The sequence below is a fragment of the Cervus canadensis genome, chromosome 3 (assembly GCF_019320065.1).
Source record: "Cervus canadensis isolate Bull #8, Minnesota chromosome 3, ASM1932006v1, whole genome shotgun sequence".
NCBI lineage: Eukaryota > Metazoa > Chordata > Mammalia > Artiodactyla > Cervidae > Cervus > Cervus canadensis.
In genome coordinates, this window is record NC_057388.1 from 81,757,490 (window position 1) to 81,779,379 (window position 21,890).

Here is a 21,890-nt window from a genome sequence, read left to right on the forward strand (position 1 = left end):
ATTATCACCAAGATAATGTCTGTATTTTCCCAAGCAGTTGACTGTAGCCTCATTCAGCAGTGCACATTTCAGAGGATAATACCTGTCTTATCATATGCTATATAATATAAAAGCATCATGTATTAGGAGGCTTCAATTTTGTACACATACAGAGATGAAATATTTTTCATTTTAATGAACTATTCAACATTTCAGTAAGCTATTCAACATTTTAAACACCTTGATAAGTAGATGGTCTGTCTTAGATTTATCTCAATGTTAAATTTAATAAGGGAAAGTTCTTAAAGTTCTATTCAAGAACATTAAGATCTATTTCATAAAATGAGCTGTTATGGAAAAGGAACCATCACCTTCCATGTATTTGTATTCGAAATAGAAAATTATGATGAAATATGTTCTGGCAGTATGAAAAGTAAGATTCTTTTACCTGTAAAGGGCTAATGTATAATTAAAGATTCCAGTAGTATTAGATTTTAAAGTATTAGTAATAGATAGAAGAATTAGATTAAAAAATCAATTCAAGAGAGAGTTTGAAATAAATTTCATATATTTATTGTTAGCTGTAACCATCTGATATGAAAATAATGACAAAGCAAAGTGTGCATTTCATTATCAATATTGTTTTCTTATCCACTGTTAGTTGAGAGCAGTCCAGGGTGGGAAACCAAAATAAGAGATTTTTATAAAGTTGGTGATATGTTTAGCACTGTTTTGCATCATCCTATATTCATTGATCCTTTTTATTCATTTTTGCGTTAAGTATGTATGAGCACTTATTCTGTGCCTGGTACTAGAGAGTATATAAGGATTCAGCACTTTCTGCTCTTAAAATGAACCTGGACAGAAGAGAGACAAATGAGCCTCTATTCATTGAAGGAGAGTGACAGCCACCATACATAGAAGAAGGTATGGATGCACAGATGCTTAGTGTATTTAGTAGAGGGGTCATGGGAAGGGGCATTTTTTGGGTATTGGGCTTGAGTGAGTTACAAGAGGCTAAGAACACAATTCAGGGAAGAGAGAGGGATTGAAGCCCAAGAAATCCTGGAGGAGGTCAGGGGAGGGGAAACTATGGAGACACTTTCATATGAGACCCAAGGGGAAAGACGTCTATGAGTGAAGATAAAAGGCGATTAACAGGTAGAGAGGAAGGGACTTGCGAATCTTCCGGCACAGTGGCTTCTGTTTTCCTGGCCATGACAGAATACTGAGTCAGCTCCTAATATAAATGAAGAGATTTAGCACAATCACTGGTTTGGAAAATGTTGATGGCCAGAGAAGGATAAATAAATTAAATGTGGCAGGAACAGTCTTCTGAGACTTTAAATCCTAAATGTGTAGTTGATTCATTTAGTGAGTATGTATTGAATACCTACTGTGTGCCTAGGTTAGGTGCTGAGTATACAGCAGAACAAGATAGACACGTTTGCAATTCTCAAGGAGTTCAGAGTCTTGCACGGTAAACAAGTATCAAAAAATCGTTACACTACTTAATACTCATTGTAATTGCGAGAAAGACTGTGCAAGAGTCACAATAGAAAAGACTTCTCTGAAGAAGTGGTGTTAGGATACCATGAAGGATGGGAAGGATTGGGCGTGGGTAGGGAGGCAGAGAAAGGAATGGGTGGCGATACCCAGGCAGGGGAAAGCTGAGCCGAGGCCCTGGGAGGGGGTTGCTGGCGGGTGGTGGGCGGGGCTTCCCGCCCATCGCTGGTGTGGTGTCTCTAGTGGGCGACAGGTGTGTCGAATAGTCATCTGGTCAGCTCTTAAGTTGTTACCTCAATTTGGCACGTCTCCAGATGTTTTTCTTTTGTATTTTTCTTTTCTTTTTAGCTGGGGGATACTTGTTTACAGTGTTGTGTTGGTTTCTGCCATACAACAGTGTCAGTCAGCCACAAGTATACTACATCCCCTCCCTTTTGAATCTCCTTCCCACCACCCACCCCATCCCATCCCTCTGCTGCTACTGCTAAGTCACTTCAGTCGTGTCCGACTCTGCGCAACCCCATAGATGGCAGCCCACCAGGCTCCCCCATCCCTGGGATTCTCCAGGCAGGAACACTGGAGTGGGTTGCCATGTCCTTCTCCAATGCATAAAAGTGAAAAGTGAAAGTGAAGTCGCTCAGTCGTGTCCGACTCTTCGCGACCCCATGAACTGCAGCCACCAGGCTCCTCCGTCCGTGGGATCTTCCAGGCAAGAGGACTGGAGTGGGGTGCCATCGCCTTCTCCGTCCCATCCCTCTGGGCTGTCTCAAAGCACCTGGTTGAGCTCCCTGTGTTACACAGCAGCTCCCCACTGGCTATCTATTTTGCATACGGTGATATGTAGGTTTCAGTTCTACTCTCTCAATTTGCCCCACCCTCTTCTCCAGATGTTTTTACATTTTGTGTGTTTACAGTCATTGAATTAATGTATTTAGCAAATATGTATTTGATAAAATGATGCTACATTTGACCTGTGCTAATGGGAGGCCGGGCATGCTGCGATTCATGGGGTCGCAAAGAGTCGGACACGACTGAGCAACTGAACTGAACTGAATCTTATAAATATTATAAACCAACCCACTGATAGTGTGTGAAATGAAAGTTTATCTTGGGGTTGCTTACCAAAAAGTTGGGTCAATTCTCTTATTTTAGGCAGCTGGTATGGGGGAAAGTTTTCTCTCATTTCTTCTTTTTTTTTTTTATTGAGTACTGTCAGTACAATAGAATAAGACTGAGAGTATTTCAAATTATTTAATATTGAAGCACAAGAATTCCCAGTGTAATATTCAAACAGATTAAATAAACAATTTAGAAAATCATTCATAAAGTTCAGGCAAAAGTAAACCAAATTAGTTTCTGGGGAAAACCAAAACTGTTGCCTGGAATTACCCAGCTCCACTGACTATATTACCTTTTAGATTGCATACTTATCCACTTTCCCTCTATAAATGACACCTATTTAGAGAGAAGCAAAAACCTGGCCTTGCTTTTGTCACCTGTGGCTTGTTACACTTCTGTGAAAGCATATGTGTTTACCACTGTCTTAAATTGTTGGTTTGTGGTTACTTGATTTTATTGGAATTTTAAAGCATGCTTTTTTTTATTTGTGTAGAAAACAATTTTTTTTAACATGCTATAAATTTCTGATGGTGATTTGTATCATCACTTACAAAAGTACTTATTGTTTCAGGTCTTAAGTAAGCTTCATGCATAGAAAAGACCCCACCGCTCTTTCTTCTTGTATCCAAATGCAAACTTCTGGAGACCAGAGAGTGTGAAAAGCATCCAGTCTGTGTGTCCATGGTAATCTGCTCGCTGTGTGCAGGAAGTTACAGCAGCATTAAGCCATGAAAAGGATCAATTGTTTTTGTGAAAAACCCTCAAGATGTGCCTTGAATTCAAAGAATCAAGTTCATTAAAATCGTAAACTATTTATTAATCTTTTTTTTTTTCTGAAATGTCCTCAGTGGTCAGTGGTATTTTAAAGAGCAAAATGAAAAATATGATGAAAACCAGAACACAAAAGATTGTTGAAGACTGTGGAATGAAATTCTCAATGTTTTTCTCTTCCTGACAAGTTTTTAGTGGACACTTGCTATACTTCTGTGCATGGAATGGAATGTAGCGTGAGATTGATATCTTTCATTCATTTATTTGCTTATGAAGGCTGGTTTTATAGATGAGACCATCCCAGGGTTTTCTGCTAGGTTTCGCATAGATAATTTGGTGGACAGGGAATTAGGGCAACGTGGTACAAGGGGCTGATTAAGCTACATTAATTTTTGTTGGATGTCCCAGGGAAATGGGGGTGGGCTTTTCCCCTCTGGGGAGAGACAGCAATGCCTGCTATGGCATCTCATTACACGGCATACCCGCTTCTGCTGACTGGCGGGGCTCCGTGTGAGATGGGAAGCCGAGTCTAGGCATGGCATAACCACCCACTCCCCTGGCCTGGAACACTACCTCAGATCAGCAGGCGCTCCCCGCACGGCAGGGACAGCTCATCCTCCAGACATTGTACTACCTAGAGTTTTCAGGCAGAAAGTGAGTGCTTAGCCTCAGGCTTCTAGCTCAGATCTTCTTGAGAAAAACCAAGCAATGCTCCTTGCTCTCACTCCAGAGAGGCTTCTGGGAATTCTGCCCTTATAAGAAACATGCATTTAAATATGATATGAAGCAAAACATTTCAGTTAGTTGGAAGTACATAGATGTCAGTTAAAAGGGTTGTCAATTTCTCTAAGATATTTTTTCTGGGGTTAAAAATGGTAGTTTAAAATAACGTATATTCCACATCCGCATCTCTATTCCCACCCTGAAAATAGGTCCATGTCTACCATTTTTCTAGAGTCCATATATATGTGTTAATATACAACATGGAGGGGAGGGGAGGGTGGGACTAACTGGGGATTGGGATTGACATATATACACTGCTGCTGGTGGTGATGTACGCTACTTTGTGTGAAATAAATAGCTAGTAAGAAGCTGCTGTCTAGCATAGGGCGCTCAGGTTGGTGCTCCTGATGACCTAGAGGGGTGGGATGGGGCTGGGGGGCTGGGGTGGGAGGGAGGTTCAAAAGGGAGGGGACATGCATAAATATAGCTGTACACATTTGTTATACACAAGAAACTACCACGACATTGACAAGCATAAATATAGCTGTACACGTTTGTTATACATAAGAAACTACCACGACATTGAAAAGCAGTTATACTCCAATTAAAAAATAAAAGTAAAATAATAATAAAGTAAAATAATATATGCTTTAGTAGTTACTGTTTTCTTAGCATGCCAGTGACCTTGAGTGACATGTTCAAGCACGTGAGGCATTATGTTGCTAGTTTGTGACCTCTTTGAAGACGCCCTGTTTTAAGCTGTGCATCCCTAGTGCATGGGGTTTAATGTGAAGCCACTGACTATTAAATGAATTCTGCATGCACATTCCATTTGGCACCACTGTGATGCAATGGGGCATGCCACAGAATTGGATTTTTTAAGTAATTAAAATATATCCTTTGAAGCACAAATTATTTTAAAATCTCCCCGGTATTTTAATGAAAGTCTTTAAAAGTATAAATAGATTTTTATACCTTTTCGAAAAGATTTTTCACATAATTTAACTTTTTAAATGATATGTCAGTATTTTTGTCTGTTGTAATTTTTTAAAATGCTGTTGAAGAATGATAGCCAGTTTTCCCATCATTAAGTAATTCATTTCTACTTTTAAGCTTGTCTTTCTGATTTTTAATGGTGGTGTGGTCAACTTCCTCAACTATCTACTGTTACTTTTTGATGATATTTGAATTTCTTGCCCCAAATTTTCTTCTTTATATTAGACACAGTTGCCTATATTAGATCCATTACTGTGGGATAATTTTTGCAACTTACCTTCATCTGGATTCATGATAGTTACATGTATGTTGAAGATGCCAAAATATAAACTTTGGGTATTGCTAATGTGATATAAAAGAATTATATGTCCTCGTTGGCTTTGAAGCTATTTCTGTAACCATTCAGCTTTTTTTTCTTTGGCTGTACCATGCAGCACACGGGATCCTAGTTCCCTGGGCAGAAATCAAATCTGTGCCCCCCGCAGGGGAAGCATGGAACCTTAACCACTCGACCATGAGGGAGATTACACTATTCTGCTTTTAAAGTGAATCAATGTCTGTTAAATTAAATTTTGTTTATTATTGACAGCTTAGTTCTCCTTTGGATCTTTTTCAGTTATATTAAGTATGTTATTGAGAAAACCTGACTATGAAACATAGGTAAAAAATGTATTCTTTTCCCTGTTTTGAAATTCAGTGGACATATTTCTGAAAATATCTTCATGTAAAATGACTTGCCACTCCCCATTTGTTGTCAAATTAAGTTTGTTGTTTTGCAAAAATGTGTGTGTGTGTGTGTAATTTGATTGGTAGGACTGATGCTGAAGCTGAAGCTCTAATACTTTGGCCACCTGATGTGAAGCAACAACTCATTGGAAAAAGACTCTGATTCTGGGAAACACTGAGGGCAGGAGGAGAATTGGCCGACAGAGGTTGGATGGCATCACGGACTCAATGCACATGGGTTTAAGTAAACTTCAGGAGATAGTGAAGGACAGGGAAGTCTGGTGTGCTGCAGTTCATGGGGTCACAAAGAGTCAGACACGACTTAGCAACTGAACAACAAAATGTTGATACTGATTATTATACCCACTTTGTAGATATGGGAGTTGAGACTTAGAAACATTGACTTGCCCAAAGAGCTAATAAGCAATCCAACAGTCATTTTCAGCAATATTAATATTAATTGACTAATGTCTCTCACATGGAACATAAAAGAATGGAGAGAAAATTCTTGCCCTCCACAGTTCATTAAATAACAACTGTTCATTCTATAAAATAATGTGTCGATCAGCTTCAGTTTACTTCCCAGATGAAAACATAATCACTTATGTTTATAAATACATTCAAATGAATTAATTCCTTGGACCCCCCACCCCCTATTACCAGTATAGGAGGGAGTTATTTTTCAGGTAGAGGAACTGAGGCACTGAGGGGGCAAATGTTTCTTCTAAAGGCCCACAGCTGGGAAGTTTAATAGCCAGGATTTAAATTCCTAGCTCTTCTGTCTCCATCTCTAGTTCTGATCTCTTCCTATTATGATACACAGTCTTTCAAAGTATATCACAAATGAAAACCAGCTCTTCATTTTTGTGAGCAGCATCCTTGACTGGAGAAGCTGAGCTGTTGTAGGAGGCAAGAGGCTGTAAACTATATAACATGAATATAAAACCTTTTAGTGAAATATTGGTGCTAAATATAAAGGCCTAAGATCTCTAAACATTTAGCCTTTGCCTTGTCATCTTATAATTTCTGTTCAATCAGTATGACCATTTAAAGAATAAATATGGGAGAAAAGAAGAACATTATTTTTAATCAAATGTTCATTCTTTTTATATATAAAAGTAGACTTGGAATGATTGTAGCATTTCTTTTAATCATGGATCTGTTCAGTCACTCCTTTGTTCTCCTATTGTAAAACTTAAGACATCAATACAATAGCATTTACTTGAGCACCAAATGGGTATTATGATATTTTATTTCCAAGGTTAAATCAATGTTTTGGCTAGATATATGGTAGGTTATCGGTTAAACATTTTCCACCAAAAATATTAGCCATTAACGAAATCAGTGGCCAAAAGCATAAACTTCAGGAAGGTGTGAAGGCAGCTGGATATTTAAAAATGTATTGAAGAAAACGTAAGTTCTACCTCAATATCTATGTCTTCATGATATACATATATGAATCCCAAGGCCTAAATCTTTTTATAAAAAACACCTTTTGTTTTCACATTGCAAAGATGCTACCCTTTATATGTTATAAGGTGGTTTTTTTAATTTAACGATCACTGTTGTCATATTAGACACCACAGGAAGGTGCTAATTATCTTGAGGTGGCCCAGTGGCCCAGTAACTCTAAGGCAAAATGCCAGCTGAGTCCTGGTTGCAATCCAGGTTGAAAACACTGCATTAACTTGTTCAGTCTCTTAACGTGCTTACAAACAGAACGGTAAACCTGGAGAGAAAACATATTTGTTCCAACTGAGTTAACTATTCCAAAATAAATATATCCATCCCCTGGCTAACCATTTGTGATTGTGTGTAAAAAGTAACTAATGAGTGCTATTCTCCAAGGTTGTTAATTATCTTCTGAACAGGAATGCTTTTTAGATATTGTTCCTCTGAGTGCAGTAAACCTGGGTTATCTAGGCAACCTAATGAGCATCTTTGAGCATCTGCTACTGCAGAGAGCTTTCAAGTTTCAGGCAGAAGTTAGGAAAAGCTTTTGCAACAGTGGGCCAGTAAGACCCAATGCTGTCATTGGTGTGGAGCCGTCACCAATGCAAGATTTGAAGATAAATGTGTTGTGATTGACAATTGATGTTGGTGGTTCAATGAATATCATGGAACCAACAAGTTCCATGGAGAATGTGTACATCTACAGGAGAAAGATAAGAGAGTACAAGTGGGATGTTCTACAAAGAGTAGAGGCCTTATAGGGGGAATAGGGCTGGGGGTGGTGGTCATGAAAATATCAAGCAGAGGAAATCAAATAAAACTTATCTTCTAGCCAGATGGAACATTCCTGTACTGTACCAACCCATAGAGCCTGTAGGATTTGAGGAGTTTCACTAATTTAAAATACATTTTATACAGTTAATATGCTTTGTATAAAAAACGTTTTCCTTTTTTCTAAAACCAATGAAGTCAAAATGAGAAATGAAAATGAATTTTCAGTCAGTACTCTGGAAAGAAGTCAAGAAAGTCTTTCTGTCTTGCCCAGATGTAACTACATAGTCAATCAGTCAACACACTGGCAGCAGTTTTAACAGATGAACCACACCTATTTCAGAGTAGGTTGCCAACTCCAAGTTGCCAGATTTTCCCACTTAATGGATAGAGTCTTATGTTTGGACTTAATTTTATCTAAGCAAAAGGTGTTATTAGAAGTAAGACACAAATTAAAATAAGGCTGCTTCAAGGTCTGCCCAAAAGTAAATGATCCAGTCAATCTGATAATTTTGGCCGATAAGATGGTTCGTGAGTTACTGTACTTCCTATTTTGCTATGGCTCTTGTTTTTAGTTTTCTTGGTAGCTGAAGTGCTCAGATTGCCTACCATGTGTAGACTTGGCTACACTTCAATATGTGGTTAACACTAGCATTAACACCAGCTAATGCATTCAGGCTTTTGTGAATAAGGAGAAGATTTTATTGTAAAATCCAAGATAAGCAATGAAAAAATGGGTTTCAAGCTTTTCCTTACCCCGTCTTCAAAATATAGTTATATATTTGTCTTAAAGCAATTTGGCTGTAGAATTAGAAATATTATTTCAACTTGTACAAACTCATTAAATGCATGCAAAGCATAGGAACTTATAAAAAAGTAAAAATCACTCCCAGTGTCACCACATGAGGAGATTTACATTTTTGAATATATGTGATAGTTTCAAAATGGCACCATAACTAATAATGTTTTATATCATGTGCATTTCTTCAGTAAGTATTTGGGAAATGTAAATGTAATGGAATCACATAATTTCATACTATGAACATTGCATAATTTATTTAGATTTCTTCCACTTTTTGAACATTAACAGACTTTCCTATTGTTCACTGTTACTTTCAGCACTTTGAACATCTTGGTACATGGCACTTTGTTCTCATCTCTGCTCATCATTTAAAATATATTCCTTGGAATAGAATTACTGTCCCAAAGGCTATGAAGTATTTTAAGAATCTCGTTAACTTTTGCCAGCTTACTTTCCATAGAGTTTATACTAGTTCATACTTCCACCTGCATGTAAAAGAACATTTCAAGTTATTTTGAGCATCATTGAATATTTTAAAAATTAAAATAATAAACCTTTGACTATTTGATAACTGGAAAATGATGTCTCAGTGTTAAATTATGTTTTTTTGATAGTCTAATAGTTCTTTATAGCTTTAGAAATTATGTTTGCATTTGAAAAATTTCTCTGCTCATGTATTTGCCTTTAGTGATTTGTAGAATTCTATATGTTTGAAATATAGCATTGTATTTGTTGAATGTGTTTTAGTGGGGTTTCCCAGGTGGCACTAGTGGTAAAGAACTATCCTGCCAATTTAGGAGACAGTAAGAGACACAAGTTTGATACCTGGATCAGGAAGATCCCCTGGAGGAGGGCATGGCATGGCAAGAACTCCCATTCTTGCCTGGAGAATCCCATGGACAGAGGAGCCTGGCGGGCTACAGTCCATAGGATCGTGAAGAGTCGGACATGACTGAAGTGACTTAGGATGCACACACGAAATCTATACTTCCTGATAAACATGGAATGTTTTGGACCTCCCAGGTGGCTCAGAAAGTAAAGAATCTGCCTGCAATGTAGAAGACCCAGGTTTGATCCCTGGGTTGGGAAGATCCTTTGGAGAAGAGAATGGCAACCCATTACAGTATTCTCGCCTGGAGAATTCCATGGACAGAGGAGCCTGGTGGGCTACAGTCCATGGGGGTTGCAAAAGAGTTGATCATGACTTAGCTACTAAACAACAACAATGAACATTAGATTCATTTTGCCTATTAAAAACACCCCACTGAGACCTGAACTGTTCATTAATATGGAGAGAACTGATACTTTCCCCAAGTTCAGTGTTCCCATTTAAGGATGTAGTAGACCTCTTTATTTATTCATATTTTTATATTAATAATAGTTCATCTCTTTATGCAGTTTTTGGTGTTTTGCACTTTTCATGGTAGATGTGAGTGGAACCCCATTTTATTCTCTATTTATCTATTTTAGGATGTCAGTTGTCCAGAATTTCCCACCAATCCTAATCCTTGACAACACAGCAGACATCCTTGCCCTACACACAATCTCAGTAAGAGCACATGGGCATTAAGACTTCACGACAGAACCGTTATTTAGATTGTTGAATAATAACACACTGCTGTTATACAGATAATATTATGAAAGTTTGCTGTGCTGTACTTAGTCGCAACTAAGTTGTGACTAAGTTGCATGTCCAACTAAGTTGCGTCCCAACTAAGTTGCATGTCCAACTCTTTGCAACCCCATGGACTGTACCCCACCAGGCTTCTCTTATCCATGGGGATTCTCCAGGCAAGAATACTGGAGTGGGTTGCCACGCCCTCCAGGGGATCTTCCCAACCCAGGGATCGAACCCAGGTCTCCCACATTTCAGGCAGATTGTTTGCCGACTGAGCCACCAGAGGAGCCCATGAATACTGGACTGAGTAGCCTATCCCTTCTCCAGAGGAGCTTCCTGACCCAGAATCAAACCAGAATCTTTACCAGCTGAGCTACCAGGGAAGTCCTTATAATAGTATACAATGGCATAATAATATAATAATACATAAAACAAATATAATAACATTTTGCAATGTGATGAATTCATTTCACATACAGATTGTGTTATTTTCCTACTTTTAATGTTAATATTATTTTTTGGAGTAGGAAATGGCAACCCACTCCAGAATTATTACCCAGAGAATCCCCATGGACAGAGTAGCCTGGCGGGCTACATACAGTCCATGAGGGTCACAAAGAGTTGGACATGACTGAGCAACTAAGCAAAATAGTTATCTTTACACTTGTTATTTCTATCTCAGCTTCTGTTATCACTGTTTCATCAACAACTGAGTTTTTCTCTTATACTAGAATAAATTCACTGTTAGTTATGGAGGTAAAACAAAGTAACTATAATTATTATAGTACTGTACAATAAAATGGACTTCCCTGGTGGTTCTGACGGTTAAGCGTCTGCCTACAACGCGTGAGATCCAGGTTCGATCCCTGGGTCGGGAAGATCCCCTGGAGAAGGAAAGGGCAACCCACTCCAGTACTCTTGCCTGGAAAATCCCATAGACAAAGGACCCTGGTAGTCTACAGTCCACGGGGTCGCAAAGAGTCGGACACGACTGAGTGACTTCACTTTCTTTTCACAATTATAATGAGCTTGTTCCAGTTTAGTGTTTTCTTGGTGTTGTAGAAGATTGATAGGAAAAAAAGTGGCACTTAATTTCCTGCTCAACACCCTTCCTCTATCTGAAATATTTCAGTCCCTCTCCCCAAGTCTTTCCTCATCAAAATCTATACTCAAAAGCTTTAAATTCAAATTAGCCTAATGGAAAATTTCATCACTCATATCATTTAATCCTAAGGAATAAATTTTCCAAATCTATATCAGGCTTTCATTTTAATATCAAAAAATTAGTGAATGCTTCAAGTGAACTATTATGGTGCTATAAAGCCATATTTATTAGCTTGAGACATGAATGATTATTATGTAGAAAAAACAAGTCACAAAATAATGAAATAGTGTAATTCAGTTAATGTAAAGTATAAAATCATTATATTGCATAGCATAACATTTAAAAAATATATATATATAAAATGTAAAAGATTGTAAATACTAGTTTCTGTTGGAGATGGGATTACAGGTGATCTTTTAAATTACTTTTGCTTAACTTTATTTTAAAAATTTATCTGAAATAGGTATTACTATATGATCAAGATGAAATTATTAACATGTTTTCAACGGAAAATGCCTCAACTTTATGAATGTATTTAAATCACATTAGGTAAAACATATCTAAGTATAAGAAAATATCCTGATGACTTTCCAAGACAAGCCTATGAATATTTTGAGTTTTCATTGAATAGGTTTGGTAGACATATTGCCAACATACAAACCTCTGGAAGGTATACACAGTCCTCAGTGTCTAAGGAGCACCAAGATATAATTGCTCACCTCCAAACCCTTCCCTAGTCCTATGAGAAATGTGTATTTAATTGGACATCTGACTACCATCTGACATATGAAGGAAGCAGCTCCCTCTGTTTTTTACATTGTCCAATATGTTCAATCTTTCCATCTCTTTTTACAATTTACCAGTGCCTCAAGGATCTACTTTTTCACCTCTTTAACCTTATCATTAAATAAAGAAGTCACCTGTACTCTAATAACTCATATTTTTCCAGAATTCCTATCTTTAATAATGTGAATTCATGTGCCCTTCTATTTGGAGATAAGCTGCAGTTTAAGTTTTGAAAGTGCAAAAAGTACCTATGTTTTTAAACCTCTGCAGAGGGTAGAAAACTAATGGTATTCTTTTTTCTAACCCTGGAAAACAGTTGGAATTGGAAGACAGGTGGTTTGGGGGAAAATAATATATGTGTATTTTTTACAGTTACATCTGTAGTGATTAACAGTAAGTTCCATGTTTGAACTATAAGTATGCACTAAACAAGTTACCTGAATTATCATAATTAACTAAATTATGTTTCACAAATATCTTTGCACATATATTAGATACAAGTATATATTCCAGGTAGGTAAAAATGGGGTATGTGAAAGTCGCTCAGTTGTGTCTGACTCTTTGAGACCCCAAGGACTATACAGTCCATGGAATTTTCCAGGCCAGAATACTGGAGTGGGTAGCCTTTCCCTTCTCGAGGGGATCTTCCCAACCCAGGGATCGAACCCGAGTCTCTAATGTCCCCTGTATTGGCAGGGGGGTTCTTTACCACTAGCGCCACCTGGGAAGTCTTTCTGTGGCCCACTCTATTTCTTCTCTGTCATACATTTGGCCTCTTAATAGCATTGTGTGTGTGTGTGTATGTTTTGTCAGAGCATGGCTGTTAGATTATATGGTAGAATGCAGGTGATGAATTGTTGATCAGCATAAAGCAGAGACTTTCTTTAGCCATTCAGTGCAAAATCAGAGACATTTATAAGTTCAAAATATTTGTAGTGATATTTTAGTACAAAATGAGCACCTGGAGTTTTTCTTTGTTTAAAAAAATGAGCAAAAAATGCTGAATTTATATACATCTTCCATGTAGTTGTTATCAAAACTTTGATTTCCATTATGTGGATCTAAAGAAAAGGAATATGTGGCATATAAATGTTTGCAAAAGAAGTAAATGCTCACAGTATAAGATTGAATAGATTGAAGCAGTGACATTTAAAATTACCTAAAATAGTATAAACCAAATTTCTCTCAATTTTGGTAGCCCCTTCATGAAGAATGATTTTTCAGGACCAACTTTAGAGTTACCTTTTAAAAAGGTTTACTAATGTTTATGTTCTTACTCTGCATCGTGTGTACCAACCATTTTTGAAATTTATTTCTTAGTTTTATCCCTACAAAACACACCAAAGCAGACGGAGCAAATACTTTTGAACAGAAAGAAACAAAATATGCAAGCTAAAGAAGCTCAAACCCACAGAAACAAACCAAAAAAATTCGGTATTTCATTATTTTAATTGATTTTAAAATATGTAAGCACTTTGATAGACTCTACTTTATATAGGATTTACTGGTTTTCAAAGTATACAATGCAACAAAAAAAAGTGAACCTAGATTCTTTTTTTCTTGTTCATTGGAGCTATCACATCTCATCTATCAGACCTCTAAGTAGAATTTTAAAAGTGGGGTACTCTCTCACGCCCAAGGACCATGTAATTAGCATATGAATGTGTAACGGATTGTTTGAAGTAACAATTAAGGGAACAATACATAAAGGGGCTGAAGAGAGCTACCAACACCTGGGAATCTTGTATTGAAAAAAGCTTTCTTAATGTAAGTAATTAAAAACCAAGGACAAATGCTGATTGTGTAGCAATAAAGCCCTACAAGGAAAGCTAAAATCTGCTGATATTTTGCTGTCGTCCTTTAGCCTGAATCATTAAAACAAGAGCTTACTGTTTTATTTTTTTCAATGGAATACTTGTTAATTATAGGTTCTACATGGCATTTGGTCTTCTGAAATCACCAAAATGCATTTATATGTCAAAAATGCCTTTACATTTAAAAAATGTTTTTATTCAAAACATAAATGATGAGAATAAATCTTTTCCCTATGGACAGGGCAGAGTTTCAGAGGGAAATTCCAAGTGATGGCCAGGTCAGATCAGATATATGGTCAGTTCTCTTTAATTTATTTGCCCAAATAATTCCTGCTGGGAAATTCAACCCCAGCAAATTTTTTTTTTGTTTGTTTTATTTTGTTTCTCTTGAAGAGGTTCGTACTCAGGCAGAGAACTTAAGAGAATAACCAGTAACTCCAGATTGTTAGGAATCTTTGATATTGGGGAAGACTTAGTGAGTAGGAGGCAGGAGCCATGGATTATTGTTTCCAGTTTTGCCACTTTTTGACTGTACAAACCACTTAAATTTCCATCGAAAAAATTGTCTTATCTGTAAAATAGGAATTTTTGTAGCCTGTTAAATTCTGAATCAAATGACTTTTGAGGTCCTCACATCTAGTTGTATATATTCCTTGATCATGAAAAAACACTTATCCCCAGAATTTAACCTTAAATGACTACCCTTTTATGGACAATGCTAAGAAATGTGTTATGAGCCTAATGTTTAATTTTTAAGTAGAAAACATATGCATGAATATTCAAAGCAGTATTTTTCATGATAGCCCCAAAGAGGATACAACCCAAGTATCAAACAATTGATGAATGGATAAATAGAAAGTGGCATAGCCAACATCGAAACAAAAATTGCAGCAAAGAAAATGAAACAGGCAAAGAAAACTTTATTCAAGGCAATTGCAGTAGGGCGAGGAGGCAGAACTGAATCTGAACTCAACCCTGATGAGGCCGAGAAAATAAGGTGTTTGGAGAGATAAGTTGATCCCAGTGTAAATATAATTCAGGACATCAGAGAAAGTCATCGGCCATCTGTAGTTGATCCACCCAAAAGAAAGATAAGCCTATATCATTATGACAGAGGTAGTTTTTACAACTTGGAGCAAGATACCTCAATGGAAGTTAGGCTCATACCCTCCTACAGAACGTGGGAGATAAGGGTGCTTATTTCCTTTGATAGTTGCTTTTCAGAGAGATGTTTTCCTTAGTCTTGATAAGTACAGTCCTAGTTGTAGAATGGCATATGGCTATTTAAAAAGATTTACTTCTCAAAGTAGCAAAGAAAGAATGTATAAGTTTTCTAAATGAAATGCTGGAAGAAATAGGAGGTCAGAAACATAGAGCTAGGAAGTAGCCTGTCCAAAGTTTTGTCAAGCTGAGAGGAGTTTTAAGGCCATTTTGGTCACCGGACAATGGAATACTATTAGACAATAAAAAGGAATGAAGTATTACACTGCAGTATTTAAAGTGGATAACCAACAGTGGCCTACTGTATAGCACATGCAGCTGTGCTTAATGTTACATGACAGCCTGGATGGGAGGGAAGTTTGGGGGAGAATGGATACGTGTATGTGCATGCATGCGTGCTCAGTCATGTCTGACTTTTTGCACCCCAAGGACTGGGGCCCGCCAGGCTCCTCTGTCCATGGAATTTTCCAGGCAAGAAATACTGGAGTGGGTTGCCATTTCCTACTCCAGAGGATCTTTCTGACCCAGGGATCGAACCCAAGTCTCTTGTGTCTTCTGCACTGGCAGTTGGATTTCTTTATCAGCTGAGCCACCGGAGAACCCCAGATACATGTATGAAAAGTGAACGTGTTAGTCCCTCAGTCATGTCCAACTCTTTGTGACTCCGTGGACAGTCATCCATGAGGCTCTTCTGTTCGTGGAATTCTCCAGACAAGAATACTGGAGTGGGTTGCCATCCCCAGGGGATATTCACCCGAAACTATCACAGCATTGTTAATCGATTATAGTCCAATACAAAATAAAAAGTTTAAAAAAAAGGAATGAAGTACTCATATATCCTACAACATGGGTAAACCTTGAAAACATTAATTATGCTAAGTTAAAGAAGCCAGCCATAAAAAGCCATGTATTGCATGATCATGTATTTAGAAATATCTGGAATATCCAAATCTACAAATTAATGGAGGTCGAGGTGGGGTTGGGGGTGGCAGCTAAAGGTATGAGGTTTCTTTTGGGGGATAATAAAGATGTTTTAAAATTTTCGGTAGTGATGATTGCATAATTCTGTGAATATAGTGAGTGCCATTAAGTTGTACACTTTCCTGGGTGAATTGTAAGGTGTGCAAATCATATTTCAGTAAAACCGTTATCAAAACAAATGTTTGTTGAAATGTGCTACATGGCCAATAAAATATTTACCTATATTTATGGGTAGAGAAATTTTTAAAACAATTTTTTTTGCTTTCTCCAAGATTGGTTTTGGTTTTCAATAATCTATGGATTCAGAATGTATATTTCTGTAAGATGGTCTGCTTTTAAGTTTTTGTAAAATTTTAGTATGTATTACCACGTTCTGCTAATCAGATCGTATAACATGGAATAGAAGAAAAGTAATTTCTGAAACGTCCTTGAGATATTTGCCTCCCTTAAATTGGGAAAAAAAGAAATTGTCAAAAAAGAAAAAAAATCTGCGTAAAGAAAATAAGAGGAAAGAAGTGTCTCTTATTTGATGAGAAATGATGAGAAATATTATATATTTCTCATATATAAGAAATAAATCTTAAATGATGAGAAATATTTATAATATGTATGTATATCTATAGTATGGTATAAATAAATCCTTGTATTCAAATGAAAACCATATGTACAGAACCCCAATTTATGAATATGTAATGTTCCACGTGTTCATTTGTAAACTAGCTGTTTGTAGCCTTTTCTTTTTCTGGTCATGCCATGTGACTTACAGGATCTCAGTTCCCCAACCAGCGACTGAACTCACCACGGCAGTGAAAGCGCAGAATTCTAACCACCAAGCAACTAGGAAATTCCTGTAGCCTTTTCTACAGAAACAGTTTTGTCAACACTGATCAGCTTCCAAACCTCGCTCACAAAGATGTATTTTCTCACAATGTAGCTGAAATGGCGTACTAGTGTTAAGACAGGCTGGAATAAAGGTACAAGAGCACAATGACACAGGAAGGAGGAGAATGAATCATAATGTCCCTGTTTCTTGGGTACAGGCATGACCCCAGGCAAAATTCTGAGCGGTACAGAGTGAGCCTTTGGCTTCCATCCATTTTCCTTTCTGTAGCCCTTGCCCCATGTTCAAGAACTAGAGCTTCTCTCTCTAGGTCATGAAGAGTCCACTATTTTACAGTGCCCCTAGCTTCCCCCGCATTACCTCCCTTAGGCATCACTGTTCCTCTAAGAGACAAATTCACTTACACTGTCTAACACAAGCTTTCTCCCAGGCAACACACACACACACACACACGCACACACTGACACTGAAATTTTCATTCTTCAAGACTATTAATTTTGTTGTGCCTTGTAAGAGAAGTAAATTCTGAAAACATGGTGACCTCTGGATCTCCTAGAAGCATTTACAGATACAACTTGGGTTGTAACTTGAAAAGTATCACTAGTCAGTAGGATTTCAGGTACTGAATCGAGGGAATGGTAAGAAAAATCTAAAGATAGAATAAGCTGTCCTTTCTGACCCTAGTCACTCTATGAGATGAAATCCTCTAGGTTGCTCATGCTTTTCACAGAATACCTTCTTTGTCTTTGCCTGAACTTCAGCAGTTTTAAAATGTGCCCTGCTAAAAGTTACGCTAATTACCAGAACAGGGATGATGGAGTCTATAATGGTGGCAGTTGAAATTGTGAAGATGAAATAGAAAAGAATAATCGAGGACCGTTACTGTATGAATGGTGCTTTGGGCTTCTTGTGTTTTTTAAAATTTGTACACATATATTTTTCTACACATTGATCAATTGGTTTTTTTTTCTTGGTTGTAGATTGGGTTTATGGATACTACAGACAACAGAGAAAACTTGTTGAAGAGATTGGCTGGTCCTATACAGGTAAATATATTAGAATATAATGAAATTCAATGAAAATTATTATTGTTTTTGTATCTGCTCTTATGTGTAAAAGAAAATTTTGTAGCTCCACACATCATTTTAACTTAGCTACATGGGAATGCAGTTAATCACTAAAAATATATCATATGCAAAATGATTTCTAGTGAATTTCCATTAGCAAATTGGCAGAATAGGGTATATTGATCTCAGACAGAGCTAGATTTGAATATCAGATCTACACTAGCTACGTCTCCTTGGGAAAAGTATGTACCCTAATTGAGTCTCAGTTTTCTCATCTGTGAAATGGAAGATTTTTCTGAACATTAAATGGAGTTGACACAGTGCCTCCTTGTAAATAGAGAATTCTCAATAAACTTTATCAGCTATGCTTGTTATGATCACAGTTGTTGTTATGATTAATATTAACAAATAATGATGGTAGTCTTGCCTTCAAAAGGAGTTTCCTTCTGAATTAGTGTGCTGAGTTAATTGGAATCAGGGTTAAATGTGATTTTGTGTGATTACCGGACTTAACTTAGAGCATCATGAATAGCTGATGTTGGCTTAAAATAGTTCCATCAGAAATGATGATCAAAAACCTTAGGAAAGAAGAGAAGCTCTAGGCCTAATTGGATGAGCTTGGGTGGACTCTGCAGGGAACATAACATGCTTGATGACCATCTGAGATAGAGTTCAGTGGTAGAGTTGGGTACTCATTAGAGATAAGATTGGGTTAATAATTGGAATCGAATTAAAAGGGCTTTAACATGAATCTAGCCATTGTTGGCAAAGTAATATCTCGGCTTTTTAATATGCTATCTAGGTTGGTCATAACTTTCCTCTCAAGGAGTGTCTTTTAATTTCCTGGCTGCAGTCACCATCTGCAGTGATTTTGGAGCCCAAAAAAATAAAGTCTGACACTGTTTCCACTGTTTCCCCATCTATTTCCCATCCGTCTAGTCAAGGCTATGGTTTTTCCAGTGGTCATGTATGGATTTGAGAGTTGGACTGTGAAGAAAGCTGAGCACTTAAAAATTGATGCTTTTGAACTGTGGTGTTGGAGAAGACTCTTGAGTCCCTTGGACTGCAAGAAGATCCAACCAGTCCATCCTAAAGGAGATCGGTCCTGGGTGTTCATTGGAAGGACCGATGCTGAAGCTGAAACTTCAATACTTCGGCCACCTCATGCGAAGAGTTGACTCATGGAAAAGACCCTGATGCTGGGAGGGATTGGGGGCGGGAGGAGAAGGGGACGACAGAGGATGAGATGGCTGGATGGCATCACTGACTCGATGGATGTGAGTTTGAGTAAACTCTGGGAGTTGGTGATGGACAGGGAGACCTGGTGTGCTGCGATTCATGGGGTCGCAAAGAGTCGGACACGACTGAGCGACTGAACTGAACTGAACTGAGCCAATCTGTTTTATAGATGAAAGATAGCAGCACCATGAATTTTGTAGTGAGGCTTGCATTTTCTTTTTTTAATTCTTACTTTAAAACTAGAAATTTTTTAAAAAATTCATTCAAATACAAAGAATATAAAACCACTGTTTACTCCCTCCAGGTATATCCACTAGGAAATTTGGTATATTCTTTTCAGGACAGTTTTTATTATATTATGTTTATATGCTTCTTACATAGAGTTTTGCATCCAATTTATTCTAGTAATTATTTTTGAGTATTTCCTTATTTCAGTGATAATCCCTGTTGATCCTGGTACTTAGTGTCTGCCTAACAGTCTATGGAAGAAATGTTTCATTTTTAATATTTGGATATTCAGGCTGTTATAAACAGTGATAAATAGATGAATAGAAATGACTTTATATTTTTATCATTTTTATAAAAGAATCCTTGATATACCATTACTGAATAGCAAAAAATAAATGCTTTCAGAATTCTAGATACACATGACCTAGTTGGCTTCTAGAGAGCATGTATGTGCTTACGTATAAGTAAGTGACCACCCCACTGAATAAACCAGGATTTAAAAATTGTCATTTTTAAAATCTTCACTAATCTGATATGCTTAAAAAATGACATTTTAATTTTAATTTGTTCTGTTTTATTACTCTTGAAGGCAGGATTTTAATTTTTATTAGCCATTTATATCATCTTTTTGGTGAAATAAATTAGAACGTAGAATAATCAAGATATACATTAAAGCAGGAAAAATTGAACAAATTAAGTCATGTCTAGCTTCTGATTAGATGGGTGTGTGGTAGTTCTACATGACATTTTATAGAAAGACTTGCCTTTAATTTACAAATTTACAATTATGACCTATATATAAGGACATTCTTTTTATTATTAATTTTTTAATCTTGAGAAATACATAAAAACAAAGATTCTCCATAACTTTGTGCCATTTTTAATTATTTAAATTTATTATTTTGTAAAATTTTGTTTATGTTTTGCTATTATATATCCAAGGTAATGAACATCCTCTAATTCTATTTCCTTGAGCAATTGTTTTTTCAGAAAAAATAGACTTTAACAAAAAGAGAGTTGTTGGATCAAATTGCCAAGTGTTTTTAATATTGATATAATGGTCAAATTTTAGAAAATTGTTTTTCCTCACATTTTTATCCATTTCCTCACATTTTTACTCATACTCGTTTTATTTATTTTTTTCATTTATTTTTATTAGTTGGAGGCTAATCACTTTACAATATTGTAGTGGTTTTTGCCACACACTGACATGAATCAGCCATGGATTTATATGTGTTCCCCATCCCGATCCCCCCTCCCGCTTCCCTCCCCATCCCATCCCTCTGAGTCTTCCCAGTGTACCAGCCCCGAGCACTTGTCTCATGCATCCAACCTGGGCTGGTGGTCTGTTTCACCCTTGATAGTATACTTCTTTCAATGCTGTTCTCTCTGAACATCCCACCCTCGCCTTCTCCCACAGAGTCCCAAAGTCTGTTTTGTACATCTGTGTCTCTTTTTCTGTTTTGCATATAGGGATCATTACCATCTTTTTAAATTCCATATACATGCGTTAGTATACTGTATTGGTCTTTATCTTTCTGGCTTACTTCACTCTGTATAATGGGCTCCAGTTTCATCCATCTCATTAGAACTGATTCAAATGAATTCTTTTTAATGGCTGAGTAATATTCCATAGTGTATATGTACCACAGCTTTCTTAACCATTCATCTGCTGATGGGCATCTAGGCTGCTTCCATGTCCTGGCAATTGTAAACAGTGCTGTGATGAACATTGGGGTGCACGTGTCTCTTTCAGATCTAGTTTCCTCGGTGTGCATGCCCAGAAGTGGGATTGCTGGGTCATATGGCAGTTCTATTTCCAGTTTTTTAAGGAGTCTCCACACTGTTCTCCATAGTGGCTGTACTAGTTTGCATTCCCACCAACAGTGTAAGAGGGTTCCCTTTTCTCCACACCCTCTCCAGCATTTATTGCTTGTAGACTTTTGGATAGCAGCCATCCTGACTGGCGGGTAATGGTACCTCGTTGTGGTTTTGATTTGCATTTCTCTGATAATGAGTGATGTTGAGCATCTTTTCATGTGTTTGATAGCCATCTGTATGTCTTCTTTGGAGAAATGTCTGTTTAGTTCTTTGGCCTATTTTTTGATTGGGTCATTTATTTTTCTGGAATTGAGCCGCAGGATC

At 37.2% G+C, this 21,890-nt stretch overlaps 1 protein-coding gene across 4 annotated transcripts in view; it reads left to right on the forward strand.

Moving 5' to 3' along the window:
* PTPRZ1 (protein tyrosine phosphatase receptor type Z1) overlaps positions 1-21,890 on the forward strand; it is a 193,264-nt gene that overhangs the window by 38,520 nt on the left and 132,854 nt on the right. For all 4 annotated transcript variants that reach the window (XM_043463568.1, XM_043463569.1, XM_043463570.1 and 1 more), the window contains exon 2: positions 18,192-18,257. In XM_043463568.1, the coding sequence (XP_043319503.1) occupies positions 18,192-18,257 (66 nt within the window). The remainder of the gene's footprint in view (positions 1-18,191; positions 18,258-21,890) is intronic.